The sequence below is a fragment of the Oncorhynchus nerka genome, linkage group LG20 (assembly GCF_034236695.1).
Source record: "Oncorhynchus nerka isolate Pitt River linkage group LG20, Oner_Uvic_2.0, whole genome shotgun sequence".
In the NCBI taxonomy this organism is placed as follows: Eukaryota; Metazoa; Chordata; class Actinopteri; order Salmoniformes; family Salmonidae; genus Oncorhynchus; species Oncorhynchus nerka.
Genome location: NC_088415.1, coordinates 38,551,824 through 38,577,145, shown reverse-complemented (window position 1 = coordinate 38,577,145; position 25,322 = coordinate 38,551,824). Strand labels below are relative to the sequence as shown.

General features: G+C 42.6%; 1 protein-coding gene across 5 annotated transcripts; it reads right to left on the bottom strand.

Annotated features, from left to right (window-relative positions):
• Positions 1–218: 218 nt before the first annotated feature.
• On the bottom strand, positions 219–23,271 carry LOC115102462 (mitochondrial ubiquitin ligase activator of NFKB 1-like). 5 transcript variants are annotated; one of them, XM_029622437.2, is made up of 5 exons: positions 23,127–23,271; positions 4,773–4,912; positions 4,248–4,456; positions 3,736–3,947; positions 219–1,195 (listed from the first exon to the last, which is right to left on the bottom strand). In XM_029622437.2, exons 2-5 carry the CDS (start codon positions 4,890–4,892, stop codon positions 678–680), a joined length of 1,059 nt encoding a protein of 352 aa, XP_029478297.1. In that variant the 5' UTR covers positions 4,893–4,912; positions 23,127–23,271; the 3' UTR covers positions 219–677. The 5 variants fall into 5 exon arrangements, with proteins under 5 accessions (XP_029478297.1, XP_029478298.1, XP_029478296.1 ...); XM_029622438.2 differs by lacking the exon at positions 23,127–23,271 and adding an exon at positions 5,573–5,643; XM_029622436.2 differs by lacking the exon at positions 23,127–23,271 and adding an exon at positions 5,558–5,632.
• Positions 23,272–25,322: the final 2,051 nt, after the last annotated feature.

Below are 25,322 nucleotides of genomic sequence, written 5' to 3'. Positions count from 1 at the left end.
TCCCTAGCAGAATTGGCAGAAGATCCGACTGAGGTAGCCTTTTCCTGGTGCATTCACTTGTCTCGTCACGACACGCTCGTGATATTGTGTTTATTCTTTACTTTCTCGGTTCAATGGACATCCCGTAACAGTCAACACTTCATGAATAAGTTATTAACACCATTGTGTATTGCGCCTTCTTTTATGATAACTTACTGATTGTCACTTAAAAAACTTGGTACTTTATCAAATGGTTTTTAATATGCAAATACCTTTATTTTGTACATAATTTCTGTGCATTTTCTGCTTAGAGCAAATGCAATGGTTTATATAAATCATAAAATATGATGTACTCTTTCTTCCCTGTTGAAAAGGTATGCAAGGCAGACATCACCCTCTCCTGGCAGACAAGCATTTACATACATGTGTGTGGATAGTATAGGGCCAACAGATTTGTAAAATAGGTTGAGGATATATTTATTTTGTTTGTCTTTATTTATTCAAAATGGCTTTGATGTGTGCTTTGGAGAAAGGTGAAAACATTCAAGTTCTGGGTTGATTCTACAACTAAGAAGGATCCTGGATATGACGTTTTCATTTCAACTGATATAACTCAGATCAAGCTACAAGCCGACAATCCTTTTTTCAGTGACATTAGATCAGTCCATTTACAATGGCCATCCAAATGGCATTGTCCATTAGCTGTTATAAAGAGGCACTACCCTCTCTATCGTCGCCCTGCAGATAGGGCACTTCTTTGGCTTTGACAGTGCCTGGTAGCACCGGTCACAAGCACAGACATGCCCACACTCCAGGAACACACAGGAACGCTCCTGGCTCAAACACACTGTACAGGCACTAGGGGAAACACTGGCCTCCTCCACATTCAGCTCCCTCATCCTCTTCCTCTGCTGCTCCTTGAATTCCTCCAGAACAATCTTCTTCTTCCTCCTCTGTGTATGGTAAGCCCACTGCTTCCACAGGATGAAGAAGAGCGTTGTGGAAGCAACTACACCAAACATCATAGTCAGGATCCTCCAGAACCTGACTGTGATCTGCTGCTTCTCCACCAGGGAGTCATAGTCCAGTCGGCTGAGGAAGTACCTCAGGCCCTGCTTGGGAGGCTGGAGCTTCACCAGGTTGTTGTCCAGCACCAGCTCCCCGACCCCGGTCACACTCTCCCCCAGACGTAACATCTCCTCCATCTCGTGGATACCTAAGATAATAATAACATACCATTTAGGATATAATTTTATTGATTGATTTATTGGATAAAAGTATATCAATCACAAAGTACATTACATTATTCAAATGACTGATTCCTCACGAAACCAGGACAAAAAAAGACCATGATTTTGGAGATTTTCACAAAATAATCCATAGAATAGTCCTTTGGAGGAAGAATTGTTGACATATGACGTTTGTATCTAAAAGCATAATTGAGAAATAATTGATCAAAGTTGGCACATTTGACATTTTGGCCTTACCCAGGGATTTCTGCTAGGTTAAAAGTTATGGCCCAGAGAAATTGGCATAGTAGGCAATGTAAACCAATCACAAGCCTCCTTTTACTTACTTGTAACATTGCACATCCTGCAAATCACCAGCAGAGAGCAACCATTTTGAATACAGTTTCCCATTCGGTCATTTTATCTAATTGGATCTCAACCAGTGGTGTAGTGGTGCCTGGAGAAGTGGGAATACTCCAATTTGGCATAAAAAAATCCCAAACGGCCCAACCGGCGAAGGAAAGGCGCCCTGTTCAAAACTTATGACAAACAGTGACAGACTCTGAATGATCTAAAATAATAAATCCCTTATTCAGACCCCTCGACTTATTCCACATTTTGTTGTGTTACAGGCAGAATTCAAAATGGATTAAATACATTTTTTCCCTCACCCATCTACACACAATACCGCATAATGACAGTGAAAACATGTTTTTTGAAATTGTTGGGTTATGTATTGAAAATTAAATACAGAAATATCTCATTTACATAAGTATTCACACCCCTGAGTCAATACTTTCTGGGTAAGTGTAAGCGCTTTCCACACCTGGATTGTGCAATATTTGCCCATTAATCTTTTTTAAACTTCTTCAAGCTCAAATTGGTTATTGATCATTGCTAGACAACTATTTTCAGGTCTTGCCATACATTTTCAAGCAGATTTAAAATCAAATCTGTAACTTGGCCACTCAGGAACATTCACTGTCTTCTTGGTAAACAACTCCAGTGTAGATTTGGCCTCCCTGGTCTCCGACTACCGAACCGTAGCACTCACGTCTATAGCCATGAAGTGCTTTGAAAGGCTGGTCATGGCTCACATAAACACCATTATCCCAGAAACTCTAGACCCACTTCAATTTGCATACCACCCCATCAGATACACAGATGCAATCTGATAAACAGATGCAATCTCAATTGCACTCCACACTGCCCTTTCCCACCTGGACAAATGGAACACCTATGTGAGAATTCTATTCATTGACTACAGCTCAGCGTTCAACACCATAGTACCCTCAAAGATCATCACTAAGCTAAGGACCCTGGGACTAAACACCTCCCTCTGCAACTGGATCCTGAACCTCCTGACAACCCACTGTTCCTAGGCCATCATTGTAAATAAGAATGTGTTCTTGCCTAGTTAAATAAAAAATAAATTGCAGATGACAACAGTGGTAGGCCTGATCAACGACAACGATGAGATAGCCTATAGGGAGGTCAGAGACCTGACCGTGTGGTGCCAAGACAACAACATCTCCCACAATGTGATCAAGACAAAGGAGATTATAGTGGACTACATGAAAAAGAGGACCGAGCACGCCCCCATTCTCATTGACGGGGCTGTAGTGGAGCAGGTTGAGAGCTTCAAGTTTCTTGGTGTCCACATCACCAACAAACTAACATGGTCCAAGCACACCAAGACAGTTGTGAAGAGGGCATGACAAAACCTATTCCCCCTCAGGAGATTTGGCATGGGTTTACAGATACTCAAACGGTTCTACAGCTGCACCATCAAGAGCATCCTGACTGGTTGCATCACTGCCTAGTATGGCAACTGCTCGGCCTCCGACCACAAAGCACTACAGAGGGTAGTGCGTACGGCCCAGTACATCACTGGGGTCAAGTTTCCTGCCATCTAGAACCTCTATACCAGGCGGTGTCAGAGGAAGACCCTAAAAATTGCCAAAGACTCCTGCCAACCTAGTCATAGACTGTTCTCTTTGCTACCTAACGACAAGCGGTACCAGAGCGCCAAGTCAAAAGAGGCTTTTAAACAGCCTCTACCCCCAAGCCATAAGACTCCTGAACATCTAATCAAATGTTTATCCAGACTATTTGAATATTGAATCTATTTGAAAAAGTGTGTTCACCCTCCACTACACCACTGATCATAACTCTAAAAGCTGCAGCGATTCCAATCTGGAACTTTGATATGCCTGTAGGGTGTGTAATGTTCATCAATATATTGAAACCTACAGATTAAACATTAAGGAGGCCTGGGTCCAAAATGGCATAAATATATTAACTTTGCTTTGATTAATTATTTCAAAATTATGCTTTTAGATACAAATGTCAAATATATATCAACAATCCTTCTTCCCAAGGACCATTCCATGGATTACATTTATTGAAATTCATGGTATTTTTCCCCCCTAGTTTAGTAAGTATGGGTGGCCCCAGCGGGAATTGAACCCACAACCCTGGTGTTGCAAAGACCATGCTCTACCAACTGAGCCACACAGGACCACACCTTTAGGGCGCTCCCCGCTGATGAAGTGGCCGATGACGTTGGTCAGGGACTGGGCAGTGGGGTGAAAGTTCTCATAGGTGGTCTCCAGGTCCAGCTCCGAGGAGTCCAGGGGACGGATGACCCGAATGGTGGCTGCCACAGCCTCGTCGTGGGACACCAGGTCAAAGGGCACCGTGTTGGTACGCTGGTGGATGACCTTTTCACTCTCGTTCCTGACAGGTATAAAATATTAGATACCTACAGAGATGTATATCCACAAAAAGATACAGTATAGAGTATAATGTTTTTCATCATCAAGTTTGTTTTTATATTTTCTTTTACTTTTAAAAAAGGTACCATATTTATTAATTCATTCTAGGAGGTAGCATAAGCAGAACAAAAGTTAGCCATTACTAGGCCATCGTCAGTGTGTGAAAGTGTCTCCACACACAAAAAATAAATCCACACAAATTGAGCTAACAGTAAGAGAGGGTGCAAAATATTATAACACTTTAGTGTACTTTAGCACTTACCAGAGATGAGTGGTGCGATTCCACACCATCTTCTTCTCCTTTAGAGTTAACCTCTCGATGACCCCTTTGCAGTTGTCCACAAACTGGCTGTTCAAGGTTTCTTTCACAGATCTCACAACACCTTCAATAACAGCGTACGGGACACATTTTCCTGGTGCTTCTGTCAGGATGTTCTTCATATCCTGATCAATAGACACTTTCTTGGCTCCCTGTAAAACATAAATGATATTGAATAATAATCAAAAACCTCAAATGTTCATTGTCAATGCAGTTATAGACATTGTGATTAAGTTACATCGTTTCCTGGTCAACTGCAATGATATAAAAACACTGTCTGAACTATTGATAACGTTACATTGGATTTCTGGGCGCAGTGGTGTGCTCTGGTAAGTTGCAAACAAAATATTTTAAACCACCTTCAATGTGTCGCTTGCCAATGTTTAGCCTAACTACTAAACATGCTACTAACAGATTTAAAGAGATAAGGTAGATAATATAGATGAGGCAAGGCTGCAATGTTATTACCTTTAATCTAGCTACGGTTGTTGTCCTCCTCCAGTACACAGAGTAGAAGACTGCAGTAAGTGCTGAGCTGGTGGCTAATAGCAGAAATTGGGCTGTGGAGGGTTTCCCACTAGTATCCATCCTGTGATCTTCTGTTTGATCTGAAACAACAAAGAGTATGTCAAAGAACACAAGAGCAAGGTGTATGGATCCACATCTGGGCCGTAAATCAGATGACAACTGTTGCCCTGCCATTGACAGTCTATAAGGCTATGGTCATGTGATTCAATGTGTTAGTTGGGACCTTATGGAATGTATGAATGCCATGGAATTACAGTATTATATTTGTCAGCCTGAAAACCCATTCTTACAGAGACTTGACTGACACCTAGCTATTATTAGCTAACCCTGGAGTTCTCTCTTTTGGGCTAGTCAAAATCAACTTGGGTTGATGAGTGACTTTCTGGAGGCGAGTGACCATTTCAAATACTAATGATAACGTTGTCGCCAAAATTCAAAATTTGGTATCATGCAATTATACAAAATCGATTGACTAAACAGGTTTGTTGACATTACTCTAGCTACCTAATTAGTTAAGCTACTGTAATTAATGTTACCTAACATAACTAGTTAGGTCCGGGCTCTGTAATTTAGCCCTGCACTGACGTAGCTAGCTAGCTAGTTGTAAACACATATTTCTCATCAAGCTAATTTTAATAGACTGGCTACTTTTATATTTTAAAACTATTGATTTCATTCCAAGATTAGCTAAATAAAGCCACATCGAATTGCTAGTTTGGGCTCACCCTCCACTTCCTTACATAGTAATAATTTTTTATTATTTTATGTTCTACTTCTTCTTCGATGAGGTTTAACGGCGGTTGGCATCCAATAAATGTTGCATTACTGCCACCTACTATACTGGAGTATAACTCCCTTATACAATGCTTATATATATATATATATATATATATATATATATATATATATATATATATATATATATACATACACACACACACACACACACACAACAAATACCTTACCATCTAACACTACACTCACAATAAAAATTCTAAATAATAATAAATACCATACTCCACTATTTAAATCTATTTAGTCCTACTTCAGGCCAACAACATGAAAGGATGGGACCACCACTTAACACATCATGTGACTCTTCTGATGTCAAGTCTTACACACCCAAATGCCTCTCTGCAGCTGCCACCACAACCTCTATTTTCTGCGACTTACGTTCCATCTCTGCATTACAGTTAATAACCATTGCTATAAATGCCAAAAATCCAATCTTACTGAAACATATATCACTTGTTGGTTTATCCCTCTGCACTGGTACAGATCTACTACTCACACCACTCCTCTGAGGATCCCTCCCCCTTGACCCATCTTCCTCTACTTTCTTCACTGCCTCTGCACTACTCTAACTCTGGAAACATCAACCTGCCTTGCTCGCACGGGACATGCTGATCCTTGACATCTGATCCTTGGAGGGGTTCCATCCTTTTTCAATTCAAAATAAAGGCAGTTCAATGTGGCCATTTGACCAGCAGGGAGCAGTGTTCAATCATTTATCAATTGAAAAGCACAGCACAGATTCGTTTTTATCTATTGTAATGACCTGACTAGATCATAAATGAACAATTGTCCAGACAGAGGCTTGAGTTTGCGAATTGACGGTTTATTGAACCAACTTTACACAGGCTACTGTTTGGGCCGTAGCACACGCCAAATAGATGACAGATAACCCACAAGCCAATCGTGACCTTCTCTTATGAAGCCCAGACGTAAGAGAGAGAGAACAAAGGCTGAACCTGGTCTTAACTTCCAATGCCCAACCCCCCTCCACGCCACTCCGCCAACCACCAGGATGCCCGGCATCAGAACATTCCAGGCATTCCCGTGATTGGCAGATAGCAGGTTGATTGACATGTCGGACCCCGCGAACACCGGGTACTGGTCAGTACAACACAACCACCTCCTAGCCTAGCACATAACACACAGCTGTCTGTGCGGGTCGCTACACTATGTTTATGGGCCCTTTGATAAACCATTAGATTATATCACGTTTAGAGCGGTTATCAATGTTAGAATGGTCAATAAGAACCATTGATTTCATGACAAATAATATTGTGTAGCCCAAATGAAACATGTCTTCAAAATGTATTGCCTTTCTAGTGGTTTATTGAATAAAAGAAACGCAGCAACATAAACACTGAACACTTTTATTCTTGGTAATCTTAACTCAATTCTCAAATCCAGGTATTCCCAAACTAGGTACACGCCATGCCTTTGGCGGTACGCCAAATAAAAATGTAATTCACAAAAAGGTTTTTTACTTTAAAAATAAATTCTTCACATTTTCAAACATTACATTTACATTTTCTAACGGGGCTATATGTTTGGGTGAGTTTTTTTTCTTCTCGTCTGCCAAAAATCAAATGAAACCATCTAACGTTAGTGTTTTGCGAAATAACACAATGTCAAATACAGGTAGCCTAGTCAAATAATTATCATCCAATCACATTAACCGCTACTTACTCTCTCGCGGAAAACTTTCACTCATGCGCAGACATTTACAAACGAAACATGAGTTTTTTGAGCGAGAATAAAGACGACTTTCGAGTAGTAACATGTATAAAAGTAACAGATACCACTAATAAGGGGCTAGAAGCGACATATATGGTGAGCTACCGAGTAGCTAGGACAGGCAAGGCCCATACTATTGTGGATGACTTAATTTCCCTACTGCCGCGGATATGGCTGGGGGAAAAGACTACAGACAATTCCTTCATCAAACAACACTGTTTCACGACGCATCAGTGACATAGTAGGAGATGTTTTGAAACTAATTATATGCCTTACAGCTGGATGAGTCAACAGAAATGTTGGGCCTGGCACAGCTCCTGGTATATGTCCGTTACCTTTATGTGGGGTCAATTAAGCGAAACATCCTTTTCTGTAAACCACAGGAAACCATTACAAGGTGAGAGGATTTTTTTTTTAAAGTACTGGACAGCTTTGTGACATAAAATGGACTTTGGTGGTCAAGATGTGTTGGTATCTGTACTGAAGGCGCAAAAGCCATGACAGGGAGACATAGTGGAGTGGTAATGCACATGCAAGCAGTTGCTTCTGACCTCTGCATTATGCAATGATATGGGCAGCGACCATGTAGCGGTTTTACAACATACAGAAATGTGCATTGTATTGTGTGAGAGCCATTAGTACATGCAGCTACAGGAAACAAGGTGGGAGTTTAAGGAATTTTGTTAACATCACTGCACTTTCAAATCAAATCAAATGTTATTGGTCACATACTGTACACATGTTTAGCAGATGTTATTGCGGGTGTAGCAAAATGCTTGTGTTTCTAGCTCCAACAAGTGCAATAATATGTAAAAGTAATAACAATTCCACAACCATACACACACATCTAAAGGAATGGAATTAAGAATATATAAATATTTGGACGAGCAACGTCAGAGCGGCATTCTGCCTTACCAAGCAAAAAGGCAGTAACTGCTCATTTGGTCGGAGATAATGTCAATTTTGCTACATTACTGCTTAATCATGTGGATTAAGCAGATTAAGTTGCTGCTTAATCATGTGGACAAGTATCCTGCCTCTATTGTGTTTGGAGAAAACGGGGGTCATGTTAGCAGTAACTGCATCAAGTTACTGTGAAACCAAGGTAAATAAAAGCCATTTTCTCAGTTCCACACTTATGAGCAGTTACTGCCTTTTTGCTTGGTAGGGCAGCATAGACTACAATACAGTAGAATATAATACAGTATATACATATGAGATGAGTAATGCAAAATATGTAAACATTATTAAAAAGTGACTAGTGTTCCATTATTAAAGTGGCCAGTGATTTCAAGTGATTTTGCCAATGTTTTCTGTTTCCTCTTTCTCATGTAAAGATGTTGGCCTACATCAATGGGTAGGGGAGCCCATTGCAATTTGCTGAACAAGCCAAAAGAGGATAATACAAGAAGACTTGATATCAAACTGGGACACATCACAACTTGATCTCGTTCATAAAGGACAATGAACAATGATGCAATGGAGAAGTGCAGAGAAGCAATAAAGATGTAGAGCATTCAATTATTCAGGGTGAAATATGGTAAGTGCCAGCATGCAGCAGTGAGAAAAGCAGGCTTCAGTTCAGAACCATTCAATTGAGCCTGTTGTGCATAAATCCACCAACTTACTCTCACTTCGTCCAGCCCCACTGTCTAACAGGCAGCAGCCACCATTCTCTTCTCTGTCTCACTAGATCTGTTTTCCAAATGGCACCCTATTCCCTACATAGTGCATCACTTTTGACCAGAGCCCATTGTGTCCTGGTCAAAAGTAGTGCACTATAAGGAATAGGGTTCTATTTGGGACGCACCCTACACATTTTTTGGGGCAATTATAATGAGTACAGGATTAGCATAAAATCTCTGCCTCGTCAGCTGGTTTTCCACACAACAGTCATAGCCAATTTGATATTTAGTTACAGGGTTACAGGCAGGGGCATGTGGGACTTGGTTTCCTAAAAATTATTTGGGGTCAAATAACTAATGCAATGAAATCCGGTAGACATAAGATGTGACAAGGATGCAACATCTACAAACAATGTGTGACAATGATGCTAAATGTACAATGCATAGGCTTGTCGTGTACTTCCCTTCAACATTTGGGATGAATGTGGATTTATATATTTGTATCTCTACATCACTGTATGCCTGTGCTAATTGGGTGCAGCACAGAGATTCGATATAAATAAAATCTAAGGTAATGACCTTCATGGGGGCAGGATTACCTGTGCATGCTCCTACATACAGTCACTAGTGAAAGTCTACACATCCCTTACCCATTCTTCACATTTTGTTGCCTGAATTTTTTTTATTAAAATGTATTAATTAGGTATGTCTTCACACCCCAGAGTTAATACTTGGTGGAAGCAGCCATTACAGCTGTGAATCCTTTTGAATAAGATTCTACTAACCTTTGTCACGACTCCCACCGAAGGTGGCTCCTCTTCCTGTTCGGGGGGCTATTTAAGCCGGTGATGCCCGCCTGCTTTTGTGCAACACGAAGGCCGACGCGCTGTCCCATCTCTATGACACCGAGGATCGACCCATCGATCCTACTCCCATCCTTCCAGCTTCAAGGCTGGTGGCACCGGTGGTATGGGAGGTGGACGCGGACATCGAGGGGGCTTTACGGTTGGAACCTGCGCCTCCACATTGTCCTACAGGTCTTAAGTACGTACCGCTTGGTGTCCGTGATCAATTGATTCGGGGAGGTCACACGCTACCCTCTTCGGGTCATCCTGGTGTGGCGAGGACAAGGGGGAAGTACTTAGGGGGAAGGACTGGTGGCCCACCTTAGTTAAGAACGTGAGGTTCCATGTCTCTTCCTGTTCGGTGTGTGCTCAGAGTAAGGCTCCTAGGCACCTGCCTAGAGGGAAGTTACAGACCTTCCCCGTTCCACAACGGCCGTGGTCTCATCTGTCGGTGGACTTTCTTACTGATTTCCCCCGTCTCAGGGGAACACCACGATCCTGGTCGTTGTGGATCGGTTTTCTAAGTCCTGCCGTCTCCTCCCATTTCCTGGTCTCCCTACGGCCCTACAGACTGCGGAGGCCCTATTTACCCACGTCTTCCGGCACTACGGGGTGCCTGAGGACATAGTTTCTGATCGGGGTCCCCAGTTCACGTACTGAGTTTGGAGGGTGTTTATAGAGTGTCTGGGGGTCTCGGTCAGCCTGACCCCGAGAGTAATGGGCAGGTGGAGAGAGTGAACCAGGAGGTGGGTAGGTTTCTGCGGTTGTATTGCCAGGACCGGCCAGGAGAATGGGCGAGGTACATCCCATGGGCGGAGGTGGCTCAGAACTCACAACGCCACTCCTCCACGAACATGTCACCGTTTCAATGCGTGTTGTGTTGTGCTACCAGATGGTCCTGGCACCGTGGCATCAGAGTCAGACCGAGGCTCCTGCAGTGGAGGTGTGGGTGCAGCCCTCTAAGGAGACCTGGAGGGCCGTCCAGGAATCCCTTAAGCAAGCTGGTGGACGGTAGAAGAGGAACGCTGACCACCGCCACAGTGAGGCCCCTGTGTTCGCACCGGGGGACAGGGTCTGGCTCTCGACCCGAAACCTGCGCCTCCGCCTGCTCTGCCGAAAGCTGGGGCCGCAGTCCTGAGGAGGATAAACGAGGTGTGTTATAGATTACAACTCCCTTCTTACTATCGTATTAACCCCTCATTTCAGGTGTCTCTCCTCAGGCCTGTGGTAGCTGGTAGAGGACCAGGAAGGTGAGGAGCCGGAGGTCCCTCCGCCCCCTCTGGACATCGAGGGGTCCCTGGCGTACACAGTACGTGCTGTTCTGGACTCTAGACCCCGGGTGAGGGGCCTGCAGTACCTCGTGGACTGGGAGGGGTATGGTCCGGTGGAGAGGTGCTGGGGGACATCTTGGATCCGTCCCTGTTGGGGGATTTCCATTAGTCACCCTCGAGGCCGGCGTCGGGGAGTACTGTGGCTCCTCTTCCTGTTCGGGCGGCGCTCTGCGGTCGTCGTCACCAGTCTACTAGACTGGTTGGGTCCTGTTTTTGGCCCGGTCTTTGTTATGCACCTGGTTGTCCTTTGCCCTCTGTTACCTGCGCCTGACTCCACACCCACTACTCATAGAAGTGCGTTACAACCTTGTACAACTCTTTGGGCAACATATCAATTGTTTTTGTCAAAATTACTCAAGCTCAGTGCATTTGGTTAGGAATCATTGATGGACAACAATATTTAATGTTTGTCACTGACTTTCAAGCAGATTTAGGTCAGGACTGAGACTGCTAGACTATTCATGAACACTCAACACCTATTGGAAAGCCATTCTGGTGGGTCTTTGGCATTAGAATGTGTAATTGTTCCTCTGAAAAAAATGAACTATCAGAGGGTTAGGTTTTCAGAAGACGATGGTTTTCCTGTCCTTTGCTCCTTTAATACTTATTTTGATCCAAACATACTCCCCAGCCCCTTCCAGTAACAAGCATAGCCATAGCACGATGCTGCCACCACAGTACTCATCTTATTCAAAATTATTCACATCTTTAATGGCTGCCAATGGTGCTTCCACCAAGTAGTAATTATGGCAGTGCCGCTGGAAAACGAATGGTGAGGCGAGATTTGCTCCAGCACTTTTCAGTCAGGTGTGGCAGCGCCAGACCACTTATTATTTTATTGAACTAAATCAAGAGGGCAAAGTGCGTTTCTTTTGGCCGATTTGCCTCATGATTTGTCAACTCTCCCAGAATTTCTCTGTCCTTCACATAGGAGTGTTGCTGCAGGCTTTGTGAGTGTCTTGACCAATCAGATTCATGAAAATTGCAGGTCATGCGGGCCGGGCACAACGCACAAAGCTGAACGCACACTCTCCACTTACCTCTGGTATTTATTCAGCAAGAGTGATAACATCACTCCAGACACAAGTAAAAACTCTTAAACGTAAATGTCTTAGCCTACAGTATACTGCCACACCCTGATCTGTTTCACCTGTCTTTGTGCTTGTCTCCAACCCCTTCCAGGTGTCACCCATCTTCCCCATTATCCCCAGTGTACTTATACCTATGTTTTCTGTTTGTCTGTTGCCAGTTCGTTTTGTTTCATCAAGCCTTCCAGCGGTTTTTCCCATGCTCCTGTCCATCTCTAGTTCCTGTTTTCTAGCTTTCCTGGTTTTTGACCATTCTGCTTGCCTTGACCCTGAGCCTGCATGTCGTTCTGTACCTTGTTATACCACCCTGGATTACTGACCCCTGCCTGCCCTGACCCTGCCTGCCGTTCTGTACCTTTCGGACTCTGCTCTGGACTACTGACCTCAGCCTGCCCTTGACCTGTCGTTTGCCTGCCCCTGTTTATGTAATAAACTTTTGTTACATCGAAACTGTCTGCATCTGGGTCTTCTCCTGAGCCTTGACATGTACACCTAAACATTAGCGATCTAACATGCTGTATTGCATGGAAACTCTGGTACTGGTATTCCCTGTATATAGCTCCATTCTTGTGTATTTTATTCCTCTCGTGTTACAATTTGCACAATTTCCAACTCTGCATTGTTGGGAAGGGTTAATAAGCAGGCATTTCACTGTGAAATCTGCACCAGTTGTATTCGGCGCATGTGACAAATAAAATGCGATTTGATAATGAGGCTATTTTTAAGTCTGATCAACTGTAGGCTACTAACAACAACGGCTGCATAGTCTAGCCTACTATGTACCCTGTCCCTCTGGCCAGGTAAAACAATGCAGTAACATTTTGTTTGTGAAAAAATGTGAACTGGATCAAATTTGGTTTATATTCAAACTTGGGCTGACTAGGTTACCTAGACTTAATTAATCAATAAGCACAATAGCTGATAGACTGATTCATTTTTTTATTAGGCCTACAGTTGGATAGGGCAGGACTATTCTACACGATGCAAACCTGCACAAAGCAAGCTAGGCCCTGTGAGTTTTATTGTTCAATGATGTTGCTTTCTGTGTCTAGGAAACCCCCCTAGTCCTTCTTTAACATATCATTTATATGGACAAGTTTGCAGCAGTTTGACGGGGTTTTCATCCAGGAATTTTAAAAAAAATCATGTGACCTGATTAGAAACAATCTGATCCAATCATAGCCCATATTAAACCTTTTCACAACAGATTCATCACGGCATACCGTATAAGGTCCGGAGTTTTACCTGCTTAGGTTACCAGATCAGGAAAAACTACAGGCCCTAGATTTTTTTCGTGCCCCACACCACTCTGGGACCTGTGGTACCACTTCTTAATAATGCTAAATATGTGCTAATATATGTGAAATTCAACAATTATTTTGATATAATTTCTCAAAGGAGAAATACATTTTTGATATTGATAATTCAAACAAAACTAAAAATCAATCATTTACAATTGTCACGTCCTGACCGTAGTTCCTTTTTTATGTCTCTATTTTAGTTTGGTCAGGGCGTGAGTTGGGGTGGGCATTCTATGTTTTCTATCTCTATATATTTGGCCTGGTACGGTTCCCAATCAGAGGCAGCTGGCAATCGTTGTCTCTGATTGAGAACCATACTTAGGTAGCCAGTTTTCCCATTTGGAGTTGTGGGTGATTATTTTCTGTTTAGTGTTGTGTGTGAGTACCTGACAGAACTTTTGCGGTTTGTTCTATTTTTGTTTTGCTTCAGTGTTCTGGTTTTAATAAACAACATGGACACTTACCATGTTTTGTATCGATAATTAAACATTTGATATAAAAAAAAATCTTATTGCTAAAAAAAAAATTGGTTTCTCCGTTGAATCCTATGGGGAATTAATTTATATTAAAAAAAATGTAATAAAAACATGATACTTTTTTTATTGATAAAAAATTCTAATCATTGATAACAAAATGATATTGTTTATATACAAAATACACTTATTGATAAACAATTCTAGGAATATATGTTTATAATGAGACAACAAAAATAACACAGGTTACGACAAAGACAAGAACAAAATTCCCTCAAGCACAGCTGTATGAGAGCGTAGACTGATTCAGTAGACTGAAGGCTCTGTATGAGAGCGTAGACTGATTCAGTAGACTGAAGGCTCTGTATGAGAGCGTAGACTGATTCAGTAGACTGAAGGCTCTGTATGAGAGCGTAGACTGATTCAGTAGACTGAAGGCTCTGTATGAGAGCGTAGACTGATTCAGTAGACTGAAGGCTCTGTATGAGAGCGTAGACTGATTCAGTAGACTGAAGGCTCTGTATGAGAGCGTAGACTGATTCAGTAGACTGAAGGCACTGTATGAGAGCGTAGACTGATTCAGTAGACTGAAGGCTCTGTATGAGAGCGTAGACTGATTCAGTAGACTGAAGGCTCTGTATGAGAGCCTAGACTGATTCAGTAGACTGAAGGCTCTGTATGAGAGCGTAGACTGATTCAGTAGACTGAAGGCTCTGTATGAGAGCGTAGACTGATTCAGTAGACTGAAGGCTCTGTATGAGAGCGTAGACTGATTCAGTAGACTGAAGGCTCTGTATGAGAGCGTAGACTGATTCAGTAGACTGAATCAGGCTTTGAGATCATTCAACTTTTAAATTGATCTATGCAAGTCAGTTAAGAACTAATTCTTATTTACAATGATGGCTTACCCCGGCCAAACCCTGATGACGTTGGGCCAATTGTGCGCCGCAATAAGGGACTCCCAATCATGGCCGGATGTGATACAGCCCGGATTCAAACCAGGGACTGTAGTGACGCCTCTTTCACTGAGATGCAGTGCCTTAGACCGCTGTGCCACTCGGGATCCCCAAATACAAGAGAGGTGTAGTAGCATAACCTCTTCCATATCAACTGAAAAAGGGAACCAAACATGCCTGAGGTCTTTATCTCAATATTAGTCACCTTGATGCAGTGACGTAGCTCCAGGCCTGGATGTGTAGCCTGCTTATTTGTTTTGATTGGGAATTATGTACATGCTCATCTGGTAGTCAAGTAGATTTGTGCATTCCCCAGTCTTTTCATGCTGTCAATTCTGAGAATCTGCAATATTATTCATATCTAGCAGCTCTTTCTACCAACTCTCATCAAAATGTGCAAAGTAAATATGTGTGGCGAGGAATGTTACAGAAATTGTAACGGATTCTCTGTTTTCTTCATCCCACATTGGTATGAATGGTATGGTATGCTCCGGTATTTCCCTCGGTTTCGTAAAAAGGGGGATAAGGATCTGTAACACAGATTCAACATAGGACTCAACGATACAATACCATGGATGAACTATGATGCTCTGACCCTGAGTCAGTGTGATGGTGATGCCTGTTACTTCTACTACAGTATCATAACTACTTTACCCTTTTCCTACTAGCACTGACTTTGCTGATCATTTTGTTATTGAGGAAAAATGTACCGTGATATGTGGTTGTGTCACCTAGCTATCTTAAGATGAATGCACTAATTGTAAGTCGCTCTGGATAAGAGTGTCTGCTAAATGAATCCAATTTATATGTAATGTAAAATGAAGATTGGCTCAATAAAAATGGATTATTGATGATATTACAACGAGAAACATGTCATATCTGATTATGGAGCAGAGCTGGAGATTTTCCCTGTAACTTGTAAACACCCTTAGAAAGAACTAAGGACTCCGTACTTTTTCTTTCTTCTGCACTTATTATAAGGGCTTTGGAGTGTTTCTTTAACATCGACCCTGTTATTTCTCCTGCATGTAAAAGCATTTGATAAAGCATGTGATCAAACAGAAACCACATCACTCAGACATTCAAATCAGATGGCATTCTGGGTAGGTACAGTATGTGCTGAATGTTAAAAGCCTGGAGGGTTACCTTTGAGGATTACACCAAACAAAAGCAGCACAGGATGAGTAATGAAGCTATTTGGCCAGGCTTGTGTTATGGCAGGTTTTCATTTTCTCTTCCTGTCTGTCCTTTAGAAAACGTCAAACGTGAAGCGCGTTTATAATATACATTACACAATGCAAATGATGCTGAATCATTCCAGATTCAGAGGTGCCATTAATCTAGCCACTGTCATGTGTTTCCATAAGCAGTGGGTTTAGGGAAATGTTTTACATCTAAAGAAGGAGCATTTAAGGATTCTGATTATGAAGCTGTACGTTTGGGATAGAATTGAGCATACTGCATGGAACTTGTTCAGAACATCCTCTGTATACTGTACGAAACATTTGTATTAAAGTAGGCTACAGCTGAGCTGTATTTATTGCTCATAAGGCTCTTGGGTTCAGGATATATTGAACACATCAATTACTATTTGTGCAGGGAGTCAGATGTTTCTGTGAAGGTTCTCTGTAAATGTCATGTTTGGTAACCTTCGCGTAAGTTCTAAAAGATGATGCCTCAACTCAAAAGCGTTCCAATTTTAATATGATACTTAGGTGGTTGCTTATATTTGTCCTACTTCACACATGTACAAGTGTGTATTGATACACCACATTACCAAAAGGATGTGCTCGTCGAACATCTCATTCCAAACTTATGGGCATTGATATGGAGTTGGTCCCCCTTTTGTTGCTATAACAGCCTCCACTCTTCTGGGAAGGCTTTCCACTAGATGTTAGAACATTGCTGCGGGGACTTGCTTCCATTCAACCACAAGAGCATTAGTGAGGTCGGACACTGATGTTTGATGATTAGGCCCGGCTCACAGTCGGTGTTCAAATTCATCCCAAAGGTGTTCGTTGGGATTGAGGTCAGGGCTCTGTGGAGCCCAGTTAAGTTCTTCCACAACGGTCTCGACAAACCACTTCTGTATGGACCTCTCTTTGTGCACAGGGGAATTGTCATCCTGAAACAGGAAAGGTCCTTCTCCAAACTGTTGCCACAAAGTTGGAAGCACAGAAAGTCTGTTTTTCATCCATATACAGTATAGTGGGTGGTTGAAATGTTGTTGAATTTCATATTTGATTAGACCTTGTTTCAATATTGATAGTAAAATGCTGTTTAAATCAACATCATTGTTTCAACATCATGCCATCAACCTAAATAAAGAGATGCTTACTGTATATTGAAATAAAATCTGAAGCCACAGTCCCTGCCTGAACAGTGACTCCTACATGATGGGCAATGCACTGTGAGAACTAGTCTACCATCCAGATGCCTACCTCTAGGTACCCTGCTTAGCTTTGGAAACAAGCTGTATTCGTTTCTGCTGAGCTATCATGCCAACACGTATGCTACTGATCAGCTTCCATACTCATTCGCGTCGCTAAGCTCTACCTTAACACTGAATCGTTGAAAGTAACGTCTCAAACTTGTTTTGCACAAGCTATGTGAAATTAAATTCAGAGTGAGGTTGTGTTTATGTGGGCTACATTCAACGTAGTACATTGACAGCTGATTTGCCCAAAGGACACCTTCATTTCAACGTGTAGCTAGCAATGCCATCATTCATTCGTGATTGATCTTTAGATGTTTAGAAATGGTTACCATTAGGCTTATAAATAGGATGCCAAATTCATGATATTAACTTTTCCCTTTAGATAGTGTTTTATAAATATGTTGTTCATAATATATATATATATATATATATATATAGAGATAAGACAATATCCACATGTTTTATTTTATTTTTTATTTATTTCACCTTTATTTAACCAGGTAAGCAAGTTGAGAACAAGTTCTCATTTACAATTGCGACCTGGCCAAGATAAAGCAAAGCAGTTCGACACATACAACGACACAGAGTTACACATGGAGTAAAACAAACATACAGTCAATAATACAGTAAAAAAAAAAACAAGTCTATATACAATGTGAGCAAATTAGGTGAGAAGGGAGGTAAAGGCAAAAAAGGCCATGGTGGCAAAGTAAATACAATATAGCAAGTAAAACACTGGAATGGTAGTTTTGCAATGGAAGAATGTGCAAAGTAGAAATAAAATAATGGGGTGCAAAGGAGCAAAATAAATAAATAAATTAAATACAGTTGGGAAAGAGGTAGTTGTTTGGGCTAAATTATAGGTGGGCTATGTACAGGTGCAGTAATCTGTAAGATGCTCTGACAGTTGGTGCTTAAAGCTAGTGAGGGAGATAAGTGTTTCCAATTTAAGAGATTTTTGTAGTTCGTTCCAGTCATTGGCAGCAGAGAACTGGAAGGAGAGGCGGCCAAAGAAAGAATTGGTTTTGGGGGTGACTAGAGAGATATACCTGCTGGAGCGTGTGCTACAGGTGGGAGATGCTATGGTGACCAGCGAGCTGAGATAAGGGGGACTTTACCTAGCAGGGTCTTGTAGATGACATGGAGCCAGTGGGTTTGGCGACGAGTATGAAGCGAGGGCCAGCCAACGAGAGCGTACAGGTTGCAATGGTGGGTAGTATATGGGGCTTTGGTGACAAAACGGATTGCACTGTGATAGACTGCATCCAATTTGTTGAGTAGGGTATTGGAGGCTATTTTGTAAATGACATCGCCAAAGTCGAGGATTGGTAGGATGGTCAATTTTACAAGGGTATGTTTGGCAGCATGAGTGAAGGATGCTTTGTTGCGAAATAGGAAGCCAATTCTAGATTTAACTTTGGATTGGAGATGTTTGATATGGGTCTGGAAGGAGAGTTTACAGTCTAAACAGACACCTAAGTATTTGTAGTTGTCCACGTATTCTAAGTCAGAGCCGTCCAGAGTAGTGATGTTGGACAGGCGGGTAGGTGCAGGTAGCGATCGGTTGAAGAGCATGCATTTAGTTTTACTTGTATTTAAGAGCAATTGGAGGCCACGGAAGGAGAGTTGTATGGCATTGAAGCTTGCCTGGAGGGTTGTTAACACAGTGTCCAAAGAAGGGCCGGAAGTATACAGAATGGTGTCGTCTGCGTAGAGGTGGATCAGAGACTCACCAGCAGCAAGAGCGACCTCATTGATGTACACAGAGAAGAGAGTCGGTCCAAGAATGAACCCTGTGGCACCCCCATAGAGACTGCCAGAGGTCCGGACAGCAGACCCTCCGATTTGACACACTGAACTCTATCAGAGAAGTAGTTGGTGAACCAGGCGAGGCAATCATTTGAGAAACCAAGGCTGTCGAGTCTGCCGATGAGGATGCGGTGGTTGACAGAGTCGAAAGCCTTGGCCAGATCAATGAATACGGCTGCACAGTAATGTTTCTTATCGATGGCGGTTAAGATATCGTTTAGGACCTTGAGCGTGGCTGAGGTGCACCCATGACCAGCTCTGAAACCAGATTGCATAGCAGAGAAGGTATGGTGAGATTCGAAATGGTCGGTAATCTGTTTGTTGACTTGGCTTTCGAAGACCTTAGAAAGGCATGGTAGGATAGATATAGGTCTGTAACAGTTTGGGTCAAGAGTGTCCCCCCCTTTGAAGAGGGGGATGACCGCAGCTGCTTTCCAATCTTTGGGAATCTCAGATGACACGAAAGAGAGGTTGAACAGGCTAGTAATAGGGGTGGCAACAATTTCGGCAGATAATTTTAGAAAGAAAGGGTCCAGATTGTCTAGCCCGGCTGATTTGTAGGGGTCCAGATTTTTCAGCTCTTTCAGAACTTCAGCTGAATGGATTTGGGAGAAGGAGAAATGGGGAAGGCTTGGGCGAGTTGCTGTTGGGGGTGCAGTGCTGTTGACCGGGGTAGGAGTTGCCAGGTGGAAAGCATGGCCAGCCGTAGAAAAATGCTTATTGAAATTCTCAATTATGGTGGATTTATCAGTGGTGACAGTGTTTCCTATCTTCAGTGCAGTGGGCAGCTGGGAGGAGGTGTTCTTATTCTCCATGGACTTTACAGTGTCCCAGAACTTTTTGAGTTAGTGTTGCAGGAAGCAAATTTCTGCTTGAAAAAGCTAGCCTTGGCTTTTCTAACTGCCTGTGTATAACGGTTTCTAGCTTCCTGAACAGCTGCATATCACGGGGGCTGTTCGATGCTAATGCAGAACGCCATAGGATGTTTTTGTGTTGGTTAAGGGCAGTCAGGTCTGGGGAGAACCAAGGGCTATATCTGTTCCTGGTTCTAATTTTCTTGAATGGGGCATGTTTATTTAAGATTGTTAGGAAGGCATTTAAAAAAAATATCCAGGCATCCTCTACTGACGGGATGAGATCAATATCCTTCCAGGACACCCGGCCAGGTCGATTAGAAAGGCCTGCTCGCTGAAGTGTTTCAGGGAGCGTTTTACAGTGATGAGTGGAGGTCGTTTGACCGCTGACCCATTACGGATGCAGGCAATGAGGCAGTGATCGCTGAGATCTTGGTTGAAGACAGCAGAGGTGTATTTAGAGGGGAAGTTGGTTAGGATGATATCTATGAGGGTGCCCGTGTTTAAGGCTTTGGGGGGGTACCTGGTAGGTTCATTGATAATTTGTGTGAGATTGAGGGCATCAAGTTTAGATTGTAGGATGGCTGGGGTGTTAAGCATGTTCCAGTTTAGGTCGCCTAGCAGCACGAGCTCTGAAGATAGATGGGGGCAATCAGTTCACATATGGTGTCCAGAGCACAGCTGGGGGCAGAGGGTGGTCTATAGCAGGCGGCAACGGTGAGAGACTTGTTTTTAGAGAGGTGGATTTTTAAAAGTAGAAGTTCAAATTGTTTGGGTACAGACCTGGATAGTAGGACAGAACTCTGCAGGCTATCTTTGCAGTAGATTGCAACACCGCCCCCTTTGGCAGTTCTATCTTGTCTGAAAATGTTGTAGTTTGGAATTAAAATTTCTGAATTTTTGGTGGTCTTCCTAAGCCAGGATTCAGACACAGCTAGAACATCCGGGTTGGCAGAGTGTGCTAAAGCAGTGAAAAGAACAAACTTAGGGAGGAGGCTTCTAATGTTAACATGCATGAAACCAAGGCTATTACGGTTACAGAAGTCATCAAAAGAGAGCGCCTGGGGAATAGGAGTGGAGCTAGGCACTGCAGGGCCTGGATTCACCTCTACATCGCCAGAGGAACATAGGAGGAGAAGAATAAAGGTACGGCTAAAAGCAATAAGAATTGGTCGTCTAGAACGTCTGGAACAGAGAGTAAAAGGAGGTTTCTGGGGGCGATAAAATAGCATCAAGGTATAATGTACAGACAAAGGTATGGTAGGATGTGAATACAGTGGAGGTAAACCTAGGTATTGAGTGATGAAGAGAGATATATTGTCTCTAGAAACATCATTGAAACCAGGAGATGTCATTGCATGTGTGGGTGGTGGAACTAATAAGTTGGATAAGGTATAGTGAGCAGGACTAGAGGCTCTACAGTGAAATAAGCCAATAAACACTAACCAGAACAGCAATGGACAAGACATATTGACATTAAGGAGAGGCATCCTTAGTCGAGTGATCAAAAGGGTCCAGGGAGTGGAGAGGTTGGTTTGGGGGTCACGGCGATTTAGACAGCTAGCCAGGACATCGGTAGCAAGCTAGCATAGGATGGAGGTCTGTTGTTAGCCACCTCTTGCGTTCCGTCAGTAGATTAGTGGAGTTCCGTGTTGTAGAGGGGATTAGTCCAAATCACACAACAACAAAAAAATAAAAACAATAGATATAGTTATAGAGGCCCAAGAAGAAACATAATAATAATAAAAATAAATAAATTGTCCGATTGTCTATTCTGAGAGCAGCCGGTAAGACAGCTAACGGTTAGCAGGCCGCAGATGGGCATTCAGGTAACGTCGCGACGGAGGAGCCAGCCGGATCTCCTTCGGGTAGATAACGTCGGCAGTCCAGTTGTGAAGGCCCGGTGGGGCTCCGCGTAGGCAGTAAAACGGGTCCGGATAGGTGACTGCAGCCCAGGAGTGATTGACGGAGCTCAGGAGTGATTGACGGAGCTGGCTAGCTCCGGAGTAATTGATGTTTGCTCCGGAATCGACGAAAGCAGATAGACACACGGATAGCAGCCAGCTAGCTGTGAGATCCGGGAGTGAATGTCCAGAGAGCAGTTGAAATCCAGGGACATGGAGAGAAAATCGGTCCGGTATGTTCCGTTCCGAGCCGCTGCGCCGTACAAAACTGGCGATAGATTTTCGAGTTAAAGGATAGCTGATGACCACAAACCGTGGTTAGCTGAATACTAACGAGTTGCCAGTAAAGAAGCTAACTAGCTTCTGATTAGCTCCTGGCTAGCTTCTTGGAGTTTCTGGCTAGCTTCTGGCTAGCTTCTTGGAGGATTGCAGATTTGAGGTAAATAATACGTATTTATACATATCAATTGGTGAGGCAGGTTGCAGGAGAGTGTATTGAAGATGAGTTGATGGAAAATAAAAATAAAATGTATGTGAAAAAAGTTGTAAATATATATATATACACGACACGACAAGACGAGGACAAAAGACGTCTGAACTGCTATGCCATCTCGGGCACAAAGTAAATGTTTATAATATTAATATCATACATTTGGTCTTCTATTTTTAGGGCTAAGTTGCCATATGACGTTTTATGGTTTACAAATTTACATTGAAGTGAAAAGAGTGTCTTGTCAACCTATTCGTGACGTCAACTGACCTGATTGCCTTATTAGTATGGGTAGCCTATGATAATTAACGCAGAGCACAACCAATTTCAAGCCCTGTGGAGAAGACAATCATTGTGTCACCTATACATGCAAATGGAACTTAGTTTGAATGTTTGTTGGACAACTACAATTTAGCCATGGCTTATCATAAACGGTCAATTCTAAATTCTGACATTTTAAACCAGTGTAGATGGTTACTTGAGTGACACCTCCTCCAGCGTTACAACAAGTGATTGTTTGAAAAGGGTGCCTGGAAACCAAACGTTGAACTGCATTGAATTCTGCGTAAGGCAGAAATGAGCTTTTGAATCAGGAAAGTTTCCTCTCACGACCTCTACAAGCCAGAATGTTGAATAAAAGGACATTTTAACGTACTTTACCGGTTGTCCGTGTGGTTGGTCCTTTTGGCGGTAGGCATGCGAGAATATATCCACAGGAAAGTATAATAACATCCACTTTTCAAAGCGCTGGTAGTGTGCTCAGATTTCTATCACCTGAAGCATGCGCACAAGATAAAAATACATCCAGGAGACACATGCATAACTGCCGAGCTCGTGCACTGGTCTGCATGGTTCAGGTGGTAGGCATCTAAGTGCACTACCAGCGCTTTGAAAAGTTTATATAATTATACTTTTCTGTGGCTATATTGTCTCACATTCCTATTAGGGTAGGTACTGTATGTCACTTTTTATAGGAGCATAGAGTTTAGATGAATTCATGTTTTCTTTTTGCCATGGGAAATCTGGTATTGTTTTTATCACAATACTGGTACGCTATAATTAGTGGATTTGGCTATTTCAGCCACACCCTTTGCTGACGGGTGTATAAAATCAAGCACACAGCCATGCAATGTCCTTAGACAAACATTGGCAGTAGAATGGCCTTATTGAAGAGCTCAGTTACTGTAAGTGCTGTTATTGTGAAGTGGAAACATTCTGTAGAAACAATGGTAAAAAAAACAACTCACTACCGAGTTCCAAACTGCCTTTGGAAGAAACGTTAGCACAAGAACTGTTTGTCGGGAGCGTCCCAAAATGGATATACATGGCCGAGTAGCTGCACACAAGCCTAAGATCACCATGCGCAATGCCAAGCATCGGCTGGAGTGGTGTAAAGCTCACAGCCATTGGACTCTGGAGCAGTGGAACAATGTCGGGCTAAGTTCCAGTGAAGGGAAATCTTAACGCTACAGCATACAATGACATTCTAGATGATTCTGTGGTTCCAACTTTGTGGCAACAGTTTGGGGGAGGCCCTTTCTTGTTTCAGCATGACAATGCCCCTGTACATAAAGCGAGGTCCATACAGAAATGGTTTGTCAAGATCAGTGGGAATTTGACTGGCCTGCACAGAGCTCTGAGAATTGGATCGCCGACTGCGAGCAAGGCTTAATCGCCCAACATCAGTGCCCGACCTCACTAATGCACTTGTGGCTGAATGGAAATAAGTCCCCGCAATGTTTCAACATCTAGTGGAAAGCCTTCCCAGAAGAGTAGAGACTGTTATAGCCGCAAAGGGGGGACCAACTCCATATTAGTGCCCATTATTTTGTAATGATCTGTTCAACGAGCAGTTGTCCACATACTTTTGGTCGGTTAAGTAGTATATCGTGAAAATCTTAATTCTGACTGCCAAATGGATCAACCACACGGACAACCGGTAAAGTACGCTAAAATATAATTTTATTCAACATTTTGGCTTATAAGAGGTGTACCTCAGGTCTCAGGACATTTCTGCCCAATGTACAGTAGAATTCAACGTTGGATTTCCAGGTAAACTGAAAGATTGATAGTGATAAGATTGAGCAGTTGTCTGATAGTGTGTGATGCAGGATCTTCTCAAACTGCAACAAATGGTGGTATGTGTGAAGCTGGTATTTTGAGCTAATGAAAACAAGCTCACCATGGGTGCAGTACGTCGTTTATTGGTAATTCTCAGAGAAGAGGGGCTTAATGTTCCGGAAGATGCACGCACACAAATGTAATTACATCAGTATTCACACCCCTGAGTCAATCATTTGTAGAAGCTCCTTTGGTGGTGATTACAGCTGTGATACTTTTTAGGTAAGTCCCTAAAACCCTTGCACATTATTTGCCCAATATTCTTGAAAAAGATCTTCAAGCTCTGTCTAGTTGATTCTTTACAACCATTTTCAAGTCTTGCCATAGATTTTCAAGCATGTTTAAGTCAAAACGATAACTAGGACACTGCATGATGCAGTCACCACCATGCTTGATAATATGAAGAGTGGTACTCAGGGGATGTGTTGTGTTGGATTTGCCCCAAACATAACTCTTTGTATTCAGGACAAAAAGTACATTTGTTTGCTACTTTTTTTGCAGTATTACTTAAGTGCCTTGCTGCAAACAGAATGCATGTTTTGGAATATTTTTTTATTCTGTATAGGCTTCCCTCTTTTCACTCATTTAGGTTAGTATTGTTGAGTAACTACAATGTTGTTGATCCATCCTCAGTTCTCATATCACAACCACTGTGACTGTTTTAAAATCACCACATGGTGAAATCCGTGAGCAGTTTACTTCCTCTCCAACTACTGAGTTAGGAAGGACA